General features: G+C 32.7%; 1 protein-coding gene across 7 annotated transcripts; it reads left to right on the top strand.

The window, feature by feature from the left end:
- Positions 1 to 5,689: 5,689 nt before the first annotated feature.
- On the top strand, positions 5,690 to 14,392 carry LOC107962074 (putative protein FAR1-RELATED SEQUENCE 10). 7 transcript variants are annotated; one of them, XR_005928855.1, is made up of 8 exons: positions 5,690 to 5,954; positions 6,176 to 7,281; positions 7,369 to 7,812; positions 7,908 to 8,462; positions 8,761 to 8,824; positions 10,263 to 10,703; positions 10,879 to 11,073; positions 11,229 to 12,573. XR_005928855.1 is itself a non-coding variant. In XM_041116002.1 (6 exons), the coding sequence occupies exons 2-5, from the start codon at positions 6,262 to 6,264 to the stop codon at positions 8,779 to 8,781; spliced, it is 2,040 nt and encodes a 679-aa protein (XP_040971936.1). In that variant the 5' UTR covers positions 5,690 to 5,954; positions 6,176 to 6,261; the 3' UTR covers positions 8,782 to 8,824; positions 9,539 to 9,865. The 7 variants fall into 7 exon arrangements, 4 of the variants coding, with proteins under 4 accessions (XP_040971936.1, XP_040971935.1, XP_040971937.1 ...); XR_005928853.1 differs by lacking the exon at positions 11,229 to 12,573 and adding an exon at positions 13,951 to 14,392 and having other exon boundaries at positions 5,692 to 5,954; positions 7,908 to 8,824; XM_041116002.1 differs by lacking the exons at positions 10,263 to 10,703; positions 10,879 to 11,073; positions 11,229 to 12,573 and adding an exon at positions 9,539 to 9,865.
- The last annotated feature ends 8,423 nt before the right edge of the window (positions 14,393 to 22,815 follow it).

The raw sequence follows: 22,815 nt of genomic DNA, 5'->3' as shown, positions 1-22,815 counted from the left end.
TCCATGCTTTGAGGAATCGGGTTTAAATCAATTGGGTTGTTTTGGTGTTTGATTTGATTGTAGGACTTGGCATGAGATTGAACCGAAATTCTAAGAAATGATAGCATAGTTCGGTATAGTTGGAGTAGCTGATTTTGCATTATTTGCCTTCTCTTATGATCTCTTATAATTGTACGGTATGTAATGCTTATGACTTACTGAGTTATATACTCATTTGGTGTGTTTATTTGTCACTTATTTAGGTTCCTTTGATCCATTTTTGTGTGCTCGGGACCATCGTCGAAGTCATCACACCAGCTTGCAATTTTTTGGTATATTCTTCTTAGTTGGCCTAAGAGAACATTTCGGCATGTATAGGCTATTATGTTTTGTTTGAACTTTGGTATGTATACTTTTAGCCATGCGAAAATGGCATAAATGTTAAGTTGGATTTGGTCTTATGATACTTAGTTATAAGTAATAGTTAAAGTCTATTTGATTATTATGCCGTTTGTCATGGCTAATCATTTCCGGTGTTACACTCATGATATGGTTATTGAGTAGTAAGGAAATGCTTGGTAATGATTAGCCTTTGGTATGGCTAGTCATGATCATACTTGGTGATATGTATGTTAAATTACTCTAATAGGTAAAATTTACTCTAATAATAGATGCAGACAGCAGTAGTGATGTGAAATTGAAAAATCACTAAAAATAGTAGAAATGGAATTAAATAATGAATAAGTTATGGAATCGAAGCTTGATGAGTCTATTTTCACATGGAAGAAGTAAAACAAATATATGAGCTATATTGTATGAGATATTTAAAATCTTGTGAAACTGGGCCAGAACGATTTCTGGATCCCCTGTTCCGACTTTGGAAATTCACCATAAATTTTACAAAGATAATTAGAAGTCATACTTTATATGTACAGATTCCTTATTGAGTCTAGTTTTATTAGAGACAAATGGCATAGTCATTGAATCTCTGTACAGGGAGATATCTGGTTCGTAATACACAGATGTCAGAGTAGTTGAACCCTGAAACAGGGGAGACTTTAACTAATAAACTGTACTAATTGGACCGACCAAAAATTGTGGAAAAATTTCAGTAGATAGATATATGAGTCTAGTTTCAGGAAAAATTTTCGGAATTGGATTTCGAGTTTCAGAACTCAAGATACGAATTTTTAAGTGACTATAACGCAGATTGACAGCTTGTCTGGGAGTTTTAAAATAAATTGTTTGAGCTGTATAAGTGATGAATTAAGCCAGATAACACCTCGTGTTCGACCCCGGTGACGGCCACGGTTTCGGGGTGTTACACCTAGAATGAGTATAAGTATGAGCCTAGAATGAGTATAAGCAAGGTCCCTGTAAGTGTCTCTATCGTAAATAAGTTAGCATGTCGAGCCTAGGTGTGCGTAATGTAATTTAGTGTTCATTGCGAGTATGGTTAATAAGTGTTTCCCTATTATCTGAGTCCAGTATAAACATATCTATGAATATGAAAAAATATATTGTGATGCCTCCTGTGGGGCAACTATAATGCTAACCGGACTGGCATATCATGGAACAAAATATGTAAGACTATGTGGTAGAAACCCATGGTATCATATGATAGTACGCCAAAATAGTGAGAGATATGTGAAGTCCATGGTCATGGCATTTTATGACCATGAGGATATTCATGGTGTAGTCTTCGGTGGGATATAAGCTGGATTGATTGATCACAACATAAAGATATATGTAAGACCATGTGGGTAAGGCTCATGGCATCAATAAAGATAAAGCCCGCTTGGATTGTAAACACGTACCAGGACAGTAAATCTGTAAGTTTTCTAAAAAGCCTTAGTCGCTAGTTTTCTAGAAAACCTTAGTGGCTAATCTTCTAAAAAGTCTTAATGGCAAATTTTCTAAAAAGCCTTAGTGGCTAATTTTCGGGATAGCCTGTGTGGCGAATTTGAACTCAAAAGCCTATCTGGCAATTTATGAATCAGTCGTAGTGGTGATATTTGGATATGCCTTCAAGGCATTTTCTGAATAAGTTCTCGAACAATATATTAAACTAAGGAATCTATTATAGTGATCCACCATGACAGAGAACTTCATGTATTTGAAATTCTGAGCGGTTTGCTGGAATCTGTAATAAAATCTGCCAAAAGTAGAATATAATATATAACGTTTTGAGATGTGTATCCAACTATTATCTTCAAAGAGACTATGAGACGGAATCTGAAATATAGTGTGAAGACTGGGATCCTTCATTCGGGTGTATTGTACAAAAAAAAAAATGTATCTGCCAAAGCTTAAAAGAAAGTCCAGATTGTTAAAGTTAAGAATTTCAGTCTCAGTGCTATAAAGGAATAATGGTTTAGACTCACTAAGTACTGCTGAATTTATGGGTGTGCATTTGTGGTGCAGGTTTTAAGTTGAACCAGTTCGCCAGTGAATGACCAAGTCAAGGATGCGCTAGAGTAGCGGTTAAAGTGGATATTAAACATAGAGAGGAACTTTTGGGAATACGGTGTCAAAGGATGAATAATATTATACTCCACAAATGAGTCTGTCTTAAATAAATATTTAAGTGTTACTGTCTTACACTATTATTTGAAAATCAACTGTAATCAATAATTTGTACTACGAAATCTTTTTACTTAGAATAATAAATAAGTGAGAGGTATATTCAATAAGTCTTCGTCGGTTTTAAAATTCTTATTAAGTGTTTCAATCTGGTGGCATCCTATATCTAGATCTAGTAAATCGGGTCAGGTATAAGATGTTACAAGATGAGTTTTTTAATATTTAAGTATAAAGGTGAGATTTTTATATTTAGGGATAATAGAGTATTAATTACTTTGTTATTTGCTAACTTTGTTATTTGCTACATGAATAGAAAATTTGATCGTGGGACTAATAAATTGTATTTGAAATTATTTTAATTGAAAATTAATTTAGATGTAGATTGAATTAGAGTGATAAGTTAATTACCATCTATTAATTATATATTTTATTAGTTGATTGTATATATTAATAAAATATATTATAAGTTTTAAAAAAGTTTACTACTAATTTTTAAAGTATATTTCTATGTGTGAATTTGTCATTATATTTTAGGTGAAATTGACTTTAATTGATAATTATATTGAATTTTGTCTCTAAAGTTTGATTTTTTATTGAAATTTTCTACTCAATTTTAATTTAAAATAACTTGAAACTTAATAATTAACAACAATAAGTAAAACAATATAATGTCAAAATTAATAAATGTACTTTATATATATATTCACGTATTTGTTTCATTAATTTAAAATTTCTAAGCTAATTTATTAATTTTTAATATTTTATAAATTAACTTATTATTAACTATTGAAATAAAACATTTTAAAAAAATTATTATTAAAATATATTTTCAAATATTCAAAATTAATATTGAGTGATAAAATTTAATTTAAAAAATAAAATTTAATGGAAAAAATTAATAAATTTAAAGTTTAGTGGTAAAATTTAATAACATAAAAGCTAAGTGTCAAATTTACTCATATTATAAAAAAATAACGACAGAAAATATCAATAAAAATAAAGCATAGTGACAAATTTCAATATTGATTGTAGTGTGATGATGAATTTGTACTGTAACCCTTTTTAAAAAAACAATTTTGGAAAATTTTCAAATAGTATGATAAAAAAATTTGTAAAAAAAAAGTATTTTAAAACATAATTTTCATACCGGTTGAACATAATTTTTAATATATTTTTGATAATTTGGTAAAAAAAAAGTAACTGTATGTTAATTATTAAATACTATGATAATTTAAAATAGTTTTAGTAAAAAATAACTTATATTTAATATAATTACTCAGAATTTATTTTAAATAAGTAACGGAAATTAATAAATTTTAAGTATAGTATTGATTAATAAATAGAAAGTCCTTCATTAACATATCAACATTATATAATATTTAATTTTATATTTTAATATTATTATACTAATTTATACAATAATTACATAACCGAATATGTTAATTAATTTAATATACATTAATTTTATTATATATACACATATTATGTGAACTTATTAAATTTATATAAATTTATAATCAGCTAATTTATTTTATATATATATATATTTGGACTAGCTATTTATTCAAGTAATCAAGTTGTGTAGATTTTTTTAAGTTGTATTTTTTTTTGGTATTTGTATCACTTGAAAGTTTATTTATTTTATTTAAATAATTTATTTTTAGGGATACGTTAAAAATATTTAAAGGGATCTGAAAAATTATATAATTATTTTAGGTTTTGATTTTTCATTTTATTGTATTTCATTTGAATATATTTCTAAATTTACATAAATATTAAAAAATAATAATTATTTAAAATAATTATAAGATAAAATATAATTATTATAAGTTTAATATTATCTTCTATTAATTTAAGAATAGATTATAATTTTAAAATATCATTTTATATTAATTTAAAAAATGGATATAAACATGAATTATGTTTTATGTTGTTATGTATTAATAGGATAAGTATGACACATGCCAAAAAATTAAACCGCCTGGGACTTAAAATTTTGTAATATATATATATATGATATGATTAATTTTTAAATTTTATAGTATTACAAGTTTATAAGTACTTATTTATTACATAATTAAAATCAATTAATTGTAAATTAAATTTTATTTTTACAAGGATATGATACAAAATAAATTAAAATAATTGATTATTTAAATAGTAGATTAAAACGCATCACTTATTGATTAGGTGCCTTTAACTATTATAAATAATGAGCAAACATCATAATTATTTCATAATCGCATTTTTAGCTAAATTTTAATGTTCATAATGCAACACAGACATTCATTATTTCCATTTTATCCACTGATTTCAATAATGGCTTATACATTGGTGTTGTAGAATTATAAACATGTTCTTTAATTTATATTATTTTAACTATTAATCAATATGAAATTAAAATTGATATTTTGAGGTGTTGAAATACCTCTAAATGAATACAAATTTTTATTAGAGGTGTCTATGGGTTAGGTCGAGTTTGAATAAAATTTAACCAAAATTTTAAGCCCAGATTTAGTAAAAAAAATAAGTTTAAAATTTTGCCTAAACTTAACCTGAATGACCTGAATAAATGTGTTAAAATTCAGGTCTGACTCAATCGTATTTAATATATATATATATATGCATTTTTTATATAATTTCTTTAAAAAAATATAATACATCAAAAAATACTAAAAAACTTCCTAACAACTTGAAATAAATTAAAAATATGTATACTTAAATAACATTAAGATAAGTGAAATTTAACAAGCAAATGACTCTAAAATAATAATAAAATTAATATAAAATAACAATTATACATTATCCAAATAATAACAATAAAATAATAGCAATATAATAATAAAATGATAATAAAATAGTGAGAAAATAATAAAAAATAGTAACAAAAAAGTAAAAAAAAGTTAATTTTCTTTTTATAAATTTGGGTCGAGCCTAAGAAAAAAAAACTATAGCAAAGGTTTGACCCATCTTTTAAATGAATTTTTTTGTCTAAATCTATTTATGAGACCTACATTTTTACCTAACTCTCTCACTTTTCGGTGTTCAAAGCAGGCCAGGTACACAATTTATAGATAATTTAAAAATATATTTTGATATAAAATATTGTAATTATAACCCTTTTCTGGGTCTGAAGACATCTTTATAGCATTGACAACACGGTCGAACCATGTTGGCCCAAGAACAATGTCCATGTCGGCTTAATGGTGGATTTTTTTTTCCGGTAATCTGCGAGGACTTTTTCATAATACGAGGGAAAAGGAAAAGAAAAAAGGTAGACCGCGAGCTGGGGATGCAGAAGAACAAGCACAAGCACAAGCACAACAAGGCTTAAAGCACTTTACGATTGTTTTCGTGTCCGTTGATCTTTACTGCTTTAGCCATTTTTTTATGTAAGTTTCTTTTTGTTTATGTACTGGTCTTTAACATTTTATTATTTCTACTTTCTCTTGTTTTTTTTTTCCCCTTACTTTCACTCTTAAATTTTTCCAGCTAGTAAGCTATATATATCTTAGCTCCAATGGGTAGCTTCTTAATTTAGTTGTTTTTTGTGTTCTTTTTCTTGAAAATGGAATCCGTTTTAATTCTTGTTTATAATTATTGTTTCTTGAAGGGTTTATGCTGTCAGGTTTTGGGCGAGTCTAGGATTGCAGTGACATTGATTGTACTTGCATATATATTTCAAATTGATTATATAAAATGGCATCCGTTGCATCGAAAAACATGTGGCTAAGAAGGCAGCAATGCCCATGCGGTGACTGGAAATGTTATGTAACATATGAAGGAGATGCTGAAGAGACATCCATAGTATCCCAGATTGTAAAAACTGAATCACTTCAGTCCCAAGACATGGTTGCTCCTTATGTTGGAATGGTGTTTAAGACCGACGATGATGCTTTCGAGTATTATGGAAATTTTGCTAGGAAAAATGGGTTTTCCATTAGGAAAGAGAGGTCCAGACTGAGCCCCCAATTGGGGATTTATAAGCGTGATTTTGTTTGCTATCGTTCCGGATTTGCACCGGCAAGGAAAAAGCTTTCTGGGGAACACCATAGAGATAGGAAGTCTGTACGGTGTGGGTGTGATGCTAAGATGTACTTGTCCAAGGAAGTAATAGATGGGGTTTCTCAATGGTTTGTTGTACAGTTTAGCAATGTTCATAATCACGAGCTTTTAGAGGATGACCAGGTCCGTCTCTTGCCTGCATATAGGAAGATTAATGAGGCAGATCAAGAGAGAATTTTACTACTTTCAAAAGCTGGGTTTCCTATACATCGTATAGTGAAGGTTTTGGAGTTGGAAAAAGGCATTCAAGGTGGGCAATTGCCTTTTTTGGAGAGAGATGTTAGGAATTTTGTTCAAAACCGGAAGAAAGTGGTTCAAGAAAATGATGCTTTGCTCAATGAGAAAAGAGAAAATGATACAATGGAACTTCTTGAGGCATGTAAAGCAACAAAAGAGGCTGATCAAGATTTTGTTTATGATTTTACAGTAGATCAGAATGATAAGGTTGAGAACATTGCTTGGTCATATGGTGTCGCTGTTAATTCATATGCCTTGTTTGGTGATGTTGTTTATTTTGACACCACTTACAGATCAATCACATATGATATGCTTTTTGGGGCATGGTTTGGAATTGACAACAATGGTCAACCAATTTTCTTTGGTTGCGTTTTATTGCAGGATGAAACACTGCGCTCCTTTGCATGGGCTATACAGGTTTACTGATTTAATCTTTTGTGTATTTTAAGTAGGTTTTGATGTATCTTATTTGTTTACAATTTTTCCTTTGCCCTCTTGGTGCAGACGCTTATCCGCTTCATGAAAGGGAGATGTCCACAGACAATTTTAAGTGATCTTGATCCACGACTTAGAGATGCTATAACAAGTGAATTACCGAGTACCAAACATGTTACATCTATATGGAACATACTTCCAAAGGTATCTAGCTGGTTCTCTCTTCAGCTTGGATCTCAATATGCAGACTTTAAATCAGAATTTGATGCATTGTATCGTCTGGAGAGTACAGAGGATTTTGAGCTACGATGGAATCAAATGGTTTCCATATTTGGACTTGGCTCAGATAAACATATCACTTTACTCTACTCTCTTCGTACATCTTGGGTGCTGTCATATGTGAGAGTTCATTTTCTTGCTCGAATGGCAACAACAGCCTATTCAAAGTCTGTAGATGCTTTCTTGAAAGGGATCTTCGGTGTTCAATCATGTTTACGTGGATTTTTTGAGCAGGTAATGTTAATTACAAATGCTGTATTGTAATCCCTCAACTTTGTTTTTTCTTTTCTGTTTTTGATATGTTGGTTATTATTATGATTGGTTTTCAGGTTGGTATTGCAGCCAATTTACAAAACGAGCGACATCAAGAGATACAGTGCCAGTATATGGATATGAAAACATGCTTACCCATTGAAGAGCATTCACGGCAAATTCTTACACCCTTTGCATTCAATGCTCTACAACAGGAATTAATAGTAAGCATGCAGTATGCTGCATCTGAAATGGCCAATGGATCATATCTTGTGCGTCATTTCAGAAAGATTGATGGGGAAAGTCTTGTTATATGGATTCCAGAAGATGAACAGATTCACTGTTCATGTAAGGAGTTTGAGTCTTCTGGGATATTGTGCAGACATGCTCTTCGTGTATTTATAGATAAGAACTACTTTCAACTTCCTGAAAAGTACTTTCTAAGTAGATGGCGAAGAGAAAGCTCTTTGATGTTTTATGATGATCATTCTGTTCATGATAAAGATGATGAATGGTTTCAAGAGTTCCAGTCCTTAACTGAAACTTTATTTGCAGAATCATCAATTACAAAAGAGCGCTCTGATTATATTCGTAGGGAGCTGACAAAGGAACTTACAAGACTTCTCAATGAGGTTAGAGATATGCCAGAAAACGATGGAGCACCCATGGATTTTACGCTTACACCAACTGATTAGTTGCTGAGTAGTTAAAGCTGCTCTTCAGAGTAAATAGAACCACCAGATACTACAATAACAAAAGTGATAACCAATTAAAAGTGTGCCATGAAGATGATCATGTTGTAGTTGGCGCTCTTTCAATTTCTACATGCAAGTTGAATGAAAGCTATTTGAAAATGAGTGATAATCTGAAGTAGATGCTGAAGAACATATTTTTGGATGGCTTTTGACAAGTCATTTTAATTCCCTTCAGGAAATAGACAATGCAATGTAGATCAGAATACAAGGATGTGAACTTTCATATGGTAGCCTGCAATGTGAGATTTCATTAAAGCATTCTTCAACTCTCCTATCATATTGAAAGTAATTAAATTTACTTTGCTGTTGCCTTCTCGTTTGGAGTATTTTCCTGTGAAAGTTTTTGTTTATAGTCTTTCCCTCTTCTCTCTCTCTCTGTCTCTTTTTTTTTTTTTGCTTACAGCTCATTTCAACAGCTGTTTTTATTTTATTCCGATGTGTAAGTTTTAAGTTGTACTTTTGTAGCTGATTGTGTCATATTGACAGTTTTCTTTTAAAACCAGACAACATCCTATTCATTTGTAAAATAAATGAGGTGAAAAACTACATGGTAGCACCATTTCTCCCATATTTTGCAGTGTACCATACAGATCTAGTTTACTTTTTTTTGTAGCAGGAAAGGTCATTTGAGATTCAGCAAGCATCTTGTCAAAGTTTTTGCATACGCTTAATTTTCAGTTTGACTATTTTCTTCTCTTCATTAATCTTTGAATTGCTGAGTGTTCTTTGTCTTCCCCTGATCTTTTAGTTAGCTAATTTACTCTTAACCAATTTGTAGTTTGGATTTTCTCTCAAGCATCACAATTAATTGACACTGGAATTTTACATCTGGTGTGTTTTAGCCTGTTAGAATGTAGCTGCAATTTCATTTACTGATGTTCTGTAAATAAGTTATATTATATTGATGACATAAAAGTGATGGTTTTGAGGATGATAGTTGATTATGTATGCAGACCATTTGAGTCAATTGGATGCTTATTGTGTGACTACTTTGAAAAGAGGCGGCAGTCTTCCATCTGCCATCGAAATCCATGTGTCATGATGCCTTTGTGGGCAATACAAGAAGCCAAAGATGGCAAGAAGACAAATAATTCTGTTTTTCTAATAATATTCCTAATTAGAAAATTTACTTAGCAAGTATTTTATGCAATTAGAACTTAATTTTACTTTCCTTAATTGTAGTTTCTTATTCTACCAGACTAAAATCCCATGTAACCTTCATTTAAGGGGACAATTAGACAGAAATTATTTCACTTTATAGAGGTTTAAGATTCTCTCTTTCTGATGAGTCTAAAGCTAGGAGCTCTGTTCCATGTATTATTGATCAAAGGTTCATCATGAGAAATATCTACAATGGTAGGTTTTATTGTGAATCGTTCAGTGATTTGATCCATAATCCATGATCATAACACCATGTTACTGAAATTAGTAATTAGATTTTCTTTTCCTTTCTCCCTTTTATTGTGCCTTAACTGTGTGTTGATTTCCCTTGTTGAGAAATTGAAGATCAGTTTAACATCCTGTTTACTTTGATTTGGCTTGCCAAAATGTAATATCCTAGTAACAATTTCACTATGTGCACTTTGAGCATGGAACATACTGGATAAGTTTGATAAATTATTGGTTTTCCTTTGCATTCTGGAGCTTTTAACCTAGGTGACAGTTTATCCACTACAGAGATGGTGATTAAGATGCATGATGCATACAGATTCGTTGCTCTTAGGATGTATAACGGGTTGAAGTTCATTGAGCCTATGTTACTTGGTGTGAGTGTCCGCTACAGGTATGTATCCGACATGGGTATGGTTAGATTTTTCTAAGTTTTTCCATATATTTGGAAGATCCTTGGAGGTCATATACTAGTATACATGTGTTGGACATGAGTGTCGAACACAGGTACTTCAAGAAGAATGATGAGTCCGAGTAACATAGATGGGATGGCACATTTCTTCCTTTCTAGGCTTTATCGTAGTGGGATTTAATTTTTCTGGTTGAGGAGGTTGCAGGTCAAAAGATGGGGATACTAATCTTCAGCATCCATTTTTAAGTGATAAACCATTGAAAGTTGGGTTATCATGTTCTATATGGTGCCACCAGTTTCCTCCCAGGCAGCTTCAGGTGAAATTTGACAAACACACACAATTGAAGTGTTCCACGTCTTTTGCTAACTTTTATATTTTCTCCACTTCGTGAATTTGTTGTTTTGTTTGAAGTATGCAGTTAATCTTAGCAATTGTTGTTGTTATTATTATTATCATTATTATTTCTTTTACATGAAATTATGGTATTGCAGCTGATTGCAAGAATAATCTTTCTGAATGATGATTGAGAAGCGGATTGTCTCTGCCACCCGTATGTTTTTATATCTGTTAGTGGTTTGGTTCAACCTGACCTGAATAGTTTTCTTGGCCCTGCACAATTGAAGAGCCGACACGTTTTCACTATCTAGACCCGCATTACATGCCTTTGATGGAAATGGCCAGGATAGGTAAGGCAAAATTGTATCGATTTTGGTACTGTAGCAAGTCATGCATATTCTTTTGCGAGAAGAATAGTTTATTGGTTTGATTGCTAGAACTGTTCCATACTGGAATTATTGATAATTATTTGGATGCTTCCTTTTTTTTCTTTTGTCTCCACTAGCAGGACTGATGCTGCAACAAGCATGCTCTAGTTGGCAATGCTTCTCATTGATGCCTGCCACAGCAGAGATTGTCCACTATATTTTGCTAAATAACATAAATAATAAACAAATAAATGAAAATGAAAGATGCATAGATTTGTAGCCACATGATTGTGGGAAACTCTAGTAGATGACAAATAGATAGAACTGATCTGCTATGCTATCAACAATCAAACTAGTATATATAGTATATGATTTACTTCTGTTTTGTCCTCAAGAAAAACTTGCTGCTGCCATTGATATTTTGCGTGCTCATGGCATGGATAGGGTAGTTAGCTAGTCCTTTTATATCTATCTATCAATGCACTTAGTTAATTGTTACTTCTCTTATATTATTATCCTGAAATCCTCTGTTGGTATGGACCCACAAGCCATTGAGAGAGCTTCTCCTTTTTTTGGCTTAGGGTTTGACTCGGTTCGACTTAAAAAATGTGTCGAACAACCAAAAATATATAATATAGGCCTCAGCTGGGGCTGGGAATTATGGGGTAATCTATCCACCTTAGCTACAGTTAATGTAAATTTGGTCTAGATGGTGAAAACGTGTCGGCTCTTCGATTGTGCAGGGCCAAGAAAACTATTCAGGTCAGGCTGAACCAAACCACTAACAGATATAAAAACATACAGGTGGCAGAGACAAATGAAAGAAATATGAAAGTGTTTAGTTGTAACTTAAAGAAAGAATAAATGAAAGAATTATGTCCATGATGATGTTTATGCACTTCAGTTTACTAATTTATGTCTACAAAGTTTTGTCCAGTGAAAATTTATCATAAATTTTTAGTACAAGTCATGATTTAAATTTAATCAATCCTTAAATTGTCTTAGTTTCACTTCCATATATTCATAATGAATATTCTCACCAAATCAAACTTTCCTCAACAATATCTCCACTAAATCCTCAACCACCCCCCCCCCCTTAATCCTCAACAATCAAACATGCATGATTTTATTTGCATTATCAACAAAACCAAGTGTTTTGTCTTATATATATATATATTGGTGTATTAATCTATGCTTGAGATAAAGCTGAGTTTTCATCTTCTCTAAACATGGCTTTGAGATGGTTTCTGCATTCTCTGGGGTACCAACCTGATGACATGCAGTACTGCAAGAATATGGCAAGTGAACAAAGTGGAGAAGTGACTTAGGGCTCAAAGGTGTCCTCCAATGGTGAGTTGACGGCGGTGAAAGCAAAAATGCATCTGGCTTCTGGGTTTCAGATGCCACTGCACTATCCTCATTACACGAAAGTGGATTAGGAGAAAATGGAGGAGTGGAAAGTGGACATGCTTCTCAGATAATATGGACTAAGTTTGTAGTATTAAACAAAACTGGATTCCAACCATCTTACTACAAAGTACCACACGCCATATACATGTACTGCATTTAATTATATAGTGCTAAAAGTTATTAACTGCATGCATATGATATTAGCTGCCATTTTGATTAAGGCACAATGATGATTAGAAGATGAATCAATACTGATGAGGCCACTAGAATGTGCCCATTGCATATGCTCTCTTCTCATCGAGGCTAAGGTTGCCCTCCAAACTTAGTCCATATTCTCTGAGAAGCATGTCCACTTTCCACTCCATTTTTTCGTAATCCACTTTCATGTAACGAAGATAGTGCAGTGGCATCTGAAACCCCGAAGCCAGATGCATTTTCGCTTTCACCGTTGGAGGACACCTTTGAGCTCTAAGTCACTCCTCCACTTTGTTCACTTGCCATGTTCTTGCAGTACTGCATGTCATCAGGTTGGTACACCAGAGAATGCAGAAACCATCTCAAAGCCATGTTTAGAGAAGATGAAAACTCAGCTTTATCTCAAGCATAGATTAATACACCCATCTATATAAATATATAAGACAAAACACTTGGTTTTGTTGATAATGCAAATAACATCATGCATGTTTGATTGTTGAGGATTTGTTGGGGGGGGGGGGAAGGGTTGTTGAGGATTTAGGGGAGATATTGTTGAGGAAAGTTTGATTTGGTGAGAAAAGTTTGATTTGGTGAGAATATTCTTTATGAATATATGGAAGTGAAACTAAGACAATATAAGGATTGATTAAATTTAAATCATAACTTGTACTAAAAATTTATGATAAATTTTCACTGGACAAAACTTTGTAGACATAAATTAGTAAACTGAAGTGGGTAAACATCATCATGGACATAATTCTTATTTCTTTCATTTATTCTTTCTTTAAGTTACAACTAAACACTTTCATATTTCTTTCATTTGTCTCTGCCACCTGTATGTTTTTATATCTGTTAGTGGTTTGGTTCAGCCTGACCTGAATAGTTTTCTTGGCCCTGCACAATCGAAGAGCCGATACGTTTTCACTATCTAGACCAAATTTACATTAACTGTAGCTAAGGTGGATAGATTACCCCATAATTCCCAGCCCCAGCTGAGGCCTATATATTATTTATCAAAATGATATGTTTGTTATAGTGTTGAGGGTAGAAAGTGCGAGATAGGCGGCACCACTTTTGTTTTTTCCTTACAGAATAATATGTTTTTGAAAATAAAATTATATTTTATGGGTGGAGGGTGTGAGAGAGGTGGCATCTGGGTTTCACCGAAACCCGGTAAAAAAAGGCCATATATGGTTGTGAAAAAATAATAAATTAATTTTTAAAATAATAATTAATGGGGACTGCATGTGTTAGGGGGTGGAGGACTGCCGATAGCGGCACCACTGGTGGAGGACTGGCAGCAGGCGGCATCGGTTTGACAAGACCAAACGGTCACGGGGGTTTGGGATTTGGCAATCAGCTGCTTCTTTGTTTCATTTGTGCATATATATGAGAAAGCATATAGATGGGGTTTGGGGTTTGAAAATAAATTGGGCTTTTGGTGGAGAATAAAAGGAAGCAGGTACTGTATTGTTTTATAGGTTCTTCTATGAACATATATATATTTTTTGATTTATTTATTTTACAAATGGCGGTTGTGTTGATTTAATTTTATTGAGTTTTTGATTTTATAGAAAGAGTGTTTTTTGGAGAAAAATAGGTATGTCTCCGTTTGTTTTTTAAATATTTGTTATGGTTTTTACTGTAGATGCAAATGAGATAAAGGGTGTGAGTGTTTTTTTTATAGATTGTTTTGTAATTAAGGTGTTTTGAAGAAAAAGAGTATGTATGTTTCTGGAGTATTTTACTAAAACAGTCATTTTCAATATTATTTACGAAAATAGGCTACTTAAAACAATATTTATCAGAAGGGGCCAAAAAAATGCAAAACGCTTCAATATAGGCGCGTTTTAAAGGGAAATTGTATAAAAAAGCTCCCTTGAGGAAGCATTTTTTGTCATGTCAATAAAAGCGCTTCCTCGAAGGAGCTTTTTTTGCTTGTGTTTTTTCTAGTTTTTTTTGGGATATTTGTATGTTACGGTTTTTGAAAAAATAAATTAAGATTTAGAGTTTTTAGAGTTTAGGGTTTATTATTTATTTTTTTCACAAACTTTAAACCTTAAATCTTGAATTATAAATCCTAAACCTCTAAACCTTAACATATAAATATCTCAAAAAATTCTAGAGAAAACATGGGCAAAAAAGCTCCCTCAAGGAAGCTTTTTTCTGTAATTTTCTCTTAAAATACGCTTACGTGGAAGTGTTTTGTGTTTTTTGGTCTATTTCGGTAAATAATGTTTTTAGTAGCCCATTTTCATAAATAATGTTGGAAATTGACCTTTTTTTTAGTAAAATACTCATGTTTCTGTTTTTTTTTTTAAATATTTGTTATTATTTTTTACTTTAGAAGCAAATAAGAGAAAGGGTTTGAGTTTTTATTTATGGTTTGTTTGACTAAATTATCAAAAAATTTATTTTTTAAAAAAAATATGAAAATGGGTCGATTTTTTGAAAATTTACAGGAATGGACCGATTTTAATAAAATGCTTCCAATTGGAAGCTTTTTTGCCATATCAGCATTAAAAGTGGCAACATCGAATTTTATTTTTAAAACTTGCAAAACAAACCTTTATATAGATCCAAAGTTTTATTTTCTTGTTTTTTTAAGCAATGCGAGATATGAGATATGTGTATATAGACTTATGAATAGGTTTGCAACTTGTTCCTATATAATGTGAGGCTGCTTCCTTAAATTGTGATATATATACACAATGTGCATATATAGACTCATGGATAAAGGTCTTCTACCACTATGATTAAATTGTGATATATATAGACAATGTGCATATATAGACTCATGAATAAAACCCCTAATTATATAATTTAAATCTTTTTTTTCATCAATTTTTGAGTATCATAGTTCCAAATCCTAAAGAATTTGGAAGAGACTCCCCTACTATCTTTGTGCAAAGATGAATTTTGATTTTTGTTTTCGTCCATGCATATTATTATTTGCTAAAACAGATTGAAGTCCATATATTCTTGATAAGTGTGGAATTTAGGCCTTTTATTTTTATTTCAAATAATTTAGGTTCTCTATTTTTTGAATTTAAAAATACAAGTCTAATTGTTTAACATTGTTAAAATTATATTTAATTGAACAATTAAAAAAAATATCAAGTTTATTATTAATCATATAAATACAGTCACAATTCATATTGAACAATTATCTTAAATTTAATTTTTATAATTAAACATATTAATGAGTCTATATATACACATTGTCTATATATCACAATTTAAGGAAGCAATCTCACATTGTCTATGAACAAGTTACAAACCTATTCATGAGTTTGTATATACACATATCTCATATCTCACATTGTTTAAGAAAAACAAGGGAAATGAAACTTTGGTTCTATATAAAGGCTTCTTTTGTATGTTTTATTTCACATTAATAGGTGACATCAAAAAATTAAAAAAATTAGTGTTGTCACTTTTAGTATTGATGTGGTAAAAACGTTTCCAATTGGAAGCATTTTTCTGGGTTTCCCTTGAAAGTACTTATCAAAATCTACTCGTTTTCGTAAATTTTCAAAAAATTAGTCTATTTAAAAAACGTTTTTTTTTTGGTAATTTAGCCTAGTTTGTTTTGAAGATTGAGAGCATGTATGTTTCTATTTTCTTTTCAATAGTTCTTTTTGTTTTGTTACTTTAGATGCAAATAAGAGAAAGGGTAGGTTTTTTTACTAAAATAAATTAAAAAAAATATTTATCAAAATAGTTTGTCAGCCCGATTATATATAAAAATGGGGTGTTTTCTTTCATTCGCGCCTATCTGACAGGCACGATTCATTATTTTATATTAATTTTTTTAAAATGAAATATTATTTTTCTTATTTTCGGGTCAGTATGACCCGTGTATAAAATACGAATACAGGTTGCGCCTACCTGAGAGGCGCGACTAATCGAGCATTTCTCTGAGGCGCAAATGGTTGTGCCTATCCCAGAGGCGCAAATGGTGGGGCCCACACGTGCTTACTTTTTCCCCTATATATACCCCCGAAAATCAAATGAACACATACACAAAGCATAGCAAGTTGAACGAAAATAAGAAGATAGGGAGAAGAAAAAAAAGAAATGAGAAGAAAACAATGAGGAGGATAAGGTATTTTAGTATTTTTTTTGTAAATAGAATGTAAAGTTTTGTTAGTAATTTTATTATTTGAAAGCTATTTTATTAGGTTATTAATTTTGTTAGCTTATGAATGAAAATTTTTGCATTAAAAATTTTATGTATTTTTTTTGTTATTCGAAACTGTTTTAAAAATTTTGAAAATTTTTTAACAGATCTAGGATGGAGAATCAGTTTTTCGTATGTGTTTTTTTCTATGGAAAAATTTTGACAACCATGGGATGTATATTTGAATGTAGCAAACAAGTAGCAATGATATTTAATAAAAATATCTCGTTTGATGATATGAAGGAAAAAATTAGTGAAAAAATTTATAGACGTTGTGAGAAAAGGATGTTGAAAATTTTCTACAAGTTTTCAGTTTCGACGGATCCCATAAAATTCACCGAAATGGAACTCGTAGACGATGAATACGTGGAGACAATGGTCGCTCTTTATTGTGGGACTCGAAGCAACTAAAATGCACCGATTCAGTTATTTGCTGAGTTAGCTGGTATAGAGGCAACTGAAGATCCCACTTCATTAGGTGAAGAAGATGGAGCTCAAGAGCCGAGTATGGTGGTTCCGATATCGTACGTTGATAGTCAATCAACTATACACGGGACCGACATTGATCTTAATGCTGCACCCGAGACTGATGTGGTTGGTGATGATGTATACCATAGTAGTGATCCTTCTGATCACGAACTCGATAGTGAGAGTGATCCCGACATAGACGAGGTCCCGGATGATATTAACGACGAAGGCGTGAATAATGATGGAAACATTAACGCGTCTTTAGCCAGGAACCATATTCGTCGTCGTATTGTGATACACAATAATCTTGGGGTACACATGTCTTGGATAGACCCCGATGCGGCGCACGCAGCTGAGTTTTCGGAGTACCCTGAAATACTATCTGCTCACCGGATGGCTGTATATTCTGATCTTGAGGAGTTGTTCATGGGCCAGAGATTCGAAAGTAAGGAAGAATGCGTTTTGCGATTAAGCGGTATAGCATGAATATATCAGTAGACTATAAAGTTGTAACGTCTAAACCGAAATTATATATTGGAGATTGTTGGAGGTCGGCGGAAGGCTGCAATTGGTGGATACGAGCTGCATTTATCCAGAAGTCGCAGATGTGGGAGATACGAAAATTTGTTGGGCCTCACACATGCACTTCAATACGTATGACAGAAGATCATCGAAAACTTGATTCCAAAATTATCTGTACGTGCATCATGTTAATGGTGAAAGACATGCCTACCATTAAAGTTTCGGTACTGATTGCCGAAATGCAGGCACGATTCCAGTATCGAGTATCATATCGAAAGGCATGGATAGCTAAACAAATGGCAATGGAACAATTGTATGGAGATTTCGATGCATCGTACAATGAGTTACAGGGATGGATAGCTGCTACGAGGGAGTACGTGTCAGGGACTGTCATTGAGTTGCAGACACGACCTTATTAAGGGCTAGATGACCAACTACAATCGGGAAAAAGAATTTTTCATTGAATGTTTTGGACGTTTGATCCATGTGTGCACGTATTTCCCCACTGCAAGCTGTTTGTACAAGTAGATGGGACCTGGCTATATTAAAAATATACACAGATCCTACTTCTTGCGGTTGCACAATAAGGCAACAAGAACGTGCTCCCGATAGCATTTGCCATCGTCGATAAGGAGAACATAGAATTGTGGGAATTCTTCCTTACCAACCTATAGAGGTATGTTATTAGCAACGATAATATTTGCATCATCTTCGATCGAGAAAAATGATTAATTACTGCCATTAGGCGTTCCGGTGTGCCATGGAGATCCTTTTACTACATTCGGCACATAGCGGCTAACTTTCAGCGAGATTATAAGAATGCAGACTGGAAGAGACAAGTTGTGAGACTGGGTAAATGATTACCTTATCTTTTCAATATAAGTTTTAATGTTTTAGGGCAGTGCTGTAACTTATCTTTTCTTAATACATATGCAGCGCACGAGTTAGAGCCACACATTTTTCGCCAAAGAATGACTCGACTTGAGAGCGACATGGAGGGTCAAACAAACACATCTTTCCGACAGTGGTTGGGTACTATGGAACCGTGGCAATGGGCTCAAAATTTTGACGAGGGCTTTCGTTATGGTCAAATGACCACAAACTTGGTGGAGGGGATCAACTCTGTGTTGTTAAAAACACGACATCTTCCAATTTCATCTGTCTTTTCAGTTATATTCTACAGGTTGGCTACCTTGATGCCAAGAATGGGTCAACAACAAGTTAACCAAATGGAGGCATGACACTTGTTTTTAGAATATGTCAGGGATGCAATTGATGCAAACTGTCGGATGGCGAGGTCAATGACTGTAGAAGTATATTCACGATGTAATGAAACATTCCGAGTTACTAAGACTATCGGTCGTCGACCCGGTATACCACCTAGATCCTACAGAGTTGATCTTCAAAATAGATGATGCGATTGCAGGAGGTTTCAAACACTTCATTATCCATGTGCACATGTTGTGGCAGCTTGTGCTAAAGCTCACTCAATGTAGAACAATTTATCGATGAAGTGTACACCCTCGAACACACGTTGCGTGTATAGGAGAATGAGTTCCCTGTGCTTCTTGACCTATCTACTTGGGAGGTACCTCCGACGACCTTCGAACTTATTCCAGATAAAAGGTTCATCTAGAATCCATAACGAAATAGACATTAGGGAGAAATCTGACGGGAAGCTGTGTGGCGTATGCAGATTAGCCGGTCATAATCGAAGTAAGTGCTCGCTCTGAAACTACCATGTTAGACAATCGTCGCAATCGGGTAGAAATTAAGATACAGTTCATTACATGTTAAAAGGATTGAATCACAAATTTGTCAACAATTTGTTGTAGTTAATCTAATTTGACTTAGATAGTTAGTATAAAGTTTATTTATTTAAATAATAAATAAAAAAACCATAAAATTGATAAATAAAATGGCAAAAAAGTCATTACATAAATACAAAATTAACTATTTAAATTACAAAAAAATTAAATTGTTAATTAAAATGCCAAAAAATTCATTACATAAATAAATATGAAGTTATTTATATTACAAAACCCCCTAAAATTGATGGTTTGATGGTGTCGTTCTAGGGGTATATTTTTGTGGAGCTCGACGTTCACGTTGCGGGCGATTACGGCGATCAACATTCTCTTCATCCGTATGTGGGGGTGTGTGAAACATAGATGAAAAATCATATGTCTCAAACGCCATCGATGAACTTGAGCCGGGAGGAATGGAGTACGGCGATTGATACGGGCCGGGAGGAGTAGAGTACGGCGGTGGATACAGGCCGGAAGGAGCAGAGTACTAAGATGGATACGAGCCAGGATGACTGGAGTACTGATGTGGTAGTGGGCTGAAGATATCAAACTCTGAATGATATCCGTGGCTTGAAGAGCCTAGTAAATAGTCAGTGCCCCCCAAATCTGGATGATAAGAACTATCTCCAGAGTGTAGTTTCGGCTCTAGCTTTGGTGCATGATGCGAATTTGAAAACGATTGCCCAATTCATGTCGTACGCGAAGGGACTACCATCGACCGTCCACCAAATAAAAATGGTTTCCCTATCTCACAGTACCACCATATGTACTCTAGCGAGGGCTGCAGATCCAAAGCACGATCCATCTACGGTACCCTCCCTAATCAGTTGTTCCACATCGTAATATATTCTTCATGCACTTCTCCCCAATTATTTCCATATGCCCCCTCTTGCTCATCCCATGGATATCCCCCAATTGTACTGGCAGTGTCGGGATATACTGTATGCAACCGAATTGCTGGAGTACTCGATCGCCATGATACCACTCCACTATATGAAAATTGATAACAGGTGCACTAATACACCATAGGTTTGAGTGGACGTGGGCAGATGAGGGAATAACCGCCATAATTTTTGGAACAGAATACGACATCCAAATGAACTGCACAGTTAATAATATTTTTATATTAATGCGGGTCGAGTGAGATAAAATAATAAAATTAAGTTTATATTGGAAAAACTTACCCCCTCTCCAGCATGATTCTCAATCATCAGACGGTATATCGGAACCGTGTATAACCTCACGATACCCGTATTAGTGCTCTATCTAAGGAAAACAAATTGTTTGAACAATATAATTCGAAAAAAGTCAACTAATTCTTATAACGAGTAAAAATTCATCACCTATTAACGAGTGGAAATATATATGATTGATGACTAATGGATGCCAATAATGGCATCCGGTAAAGTGCCAATGACTGCAGCAGTATGGGGCATCCGCCTATGTCCATTGCAGAAGGATCTGTCGTCTGACAAAGTTCGCGATACAGCATGGCTAACACTGCGAACCCCCAACTGTATAAACGGGTGTTATGCAGATTGGATAATAGGGGTAAGTACATCAAGTGAACCATACTGCCGTTTGCATCCAGCATGAGTACACCCCCTATAAGGTGCATAATATAAGCTCGAGCGGCCTGCATCACCTCCCATTCATTGGCAGTACTCGGCAAATGCTCAAAATTGGCCTTTAGCCATGAAAACCTCAAACTGGTAAATTTCCCCTCACTTGGCGAGCATCCAAGTAATTCATAGCAAATGGTAGTCGGCCTAGAGATCAAACTTACGCCCGTGACCACATTCCCGTCGATGGAAAGCCCGAGCTGTAGTGCAACATCCTCTAGAGTGATGGTACACTCCCCGCATAGCAAATGAAATGTGTGGGTCTCCGGATGCCATCACTTGACTAAAGCGGAAATCAAGTCGTATCGCAGATCAAAAGTCCGGATCAATGCCACTGATCCGAACCCTGCTAATTCCAAGTATGGTATTAGGCGTTCATCTAGCAGAAACCCTACACTATTAACACGGCCCCTCAATACGCGGTACTGGCCCTAATATTATTAAATTAGCAAAATAGTTAATACAATATAATTTAATTCCGCAAATAACATGAGTATCAAATAAAAATTTTATTACCATCTCATTAGTAGTACTTGATATGTGATTATTATTAATCAAAGAACCCATTTGCTGCAAATCTGCAATGAAAAAATGAATTCATTTAATTTGTTTCAAAAAATATAATAAATTATTTCAATTTCAGAAACAAAACACAGTAAATATCTAATAATTTCCCATAATTTACCTACAATAAAAAATTTATGTTACATTACAATAATAATATAATTAAAATTAATATAAACTATGTAAACATAAAAACATACGAATTAAAAAATAAAAATAGAAATAGAAACATACCTGATTAGTTTCTTTCAAACAAACAACCTATAAAAATAACAACACATTTAATCAATATTTTAATAAATCAATAAAAATTGTCAAATAAATGAAAAATAAAATAAAATTACACTGCATAACAAATACTTTATAACATTTTCAAATATTGTATTGAAAAATCAAACACATGAAAATTAATTATATATAATAGTGATTTGAATTAAGATTTTATAACTTTTTCTAATATTTTATAACTGTATGCAACCGTATCATACTGGTATACAAAAATATGAATTTTTAAAAAAATATTTTAATTTAATTTTAATAATACATACTTCATCCAGATAAAGTATGCATTATTAAAATTAAATTAAAATATTAAATAAGAAATAAAATTATAAAACAATATGTTATTTGGAAAATAACTATTATTGTAATGAGATACATGTTTTATTAGGTATAAGTATCTAAAAATTTGTTTTTGTAATGTGATACATGCTTAATATATATATAATCATATTAGTGAATTTGCTAATGCGTACTTCATCCGGATAAAGTTTACATTATTAAAATTAAATTAAAATATTAAATAAGAAATAAAATTATAAAGTAATATGTTATTTGGGAAATAACAATTATTGTAATGAGATACATGTTTTATTACGTATAAGTATTTAAAATTTTGTTTTTGTAATGTGATACATGCGTAAATATATATATAATCATATTACTGAATCTG

Source organism: Gossypium hirsutum, chromosome A06 (genome assembly GCF_007990345.1).
Source record: "Gossypium hirsutum isolate 1008001.06 chromosome A06, Gossypium_hirsutum_v2.1, whole genome shotgun sequence".
Taxonomy (NCBI): Eukaryota; Viridiplantae; Streptophyta; class Magnoliopsida; order Malvales; family Malvaceae; genus Gossypium; species Gossypium hirsutum.
The sequence above is the reverse complement of the archived record's forward strand: the minus strand, read 5'-3'. Positions and strand labels throughout refer to the sequence as shown.

Bases quoted from the DNA above. Each gene is read 5' to 3' on its own strand.
- LOC107962074 (XM_041116000.1), top strand. From the start codon at position 6,262: ATGGCATCCGTTGCATCGAAAAACATGTGGCTAAGAAGGCAGCAATGC. The intron at 7,282-7,368 runs GTTTACTGATTT...CTCTTGGTGCAG, and splicing joins CCTTTGCATGGGCTATACAG to ACGCTTATCCGCTTCATGAA. The intron at 7,813-7,907 runs GTAATGTTAATT...ATTGGTTTTCAG, and splicing joins TACGTGGATTTTTTGAGCAG to GTTGGTATTGCAGCCAATTT.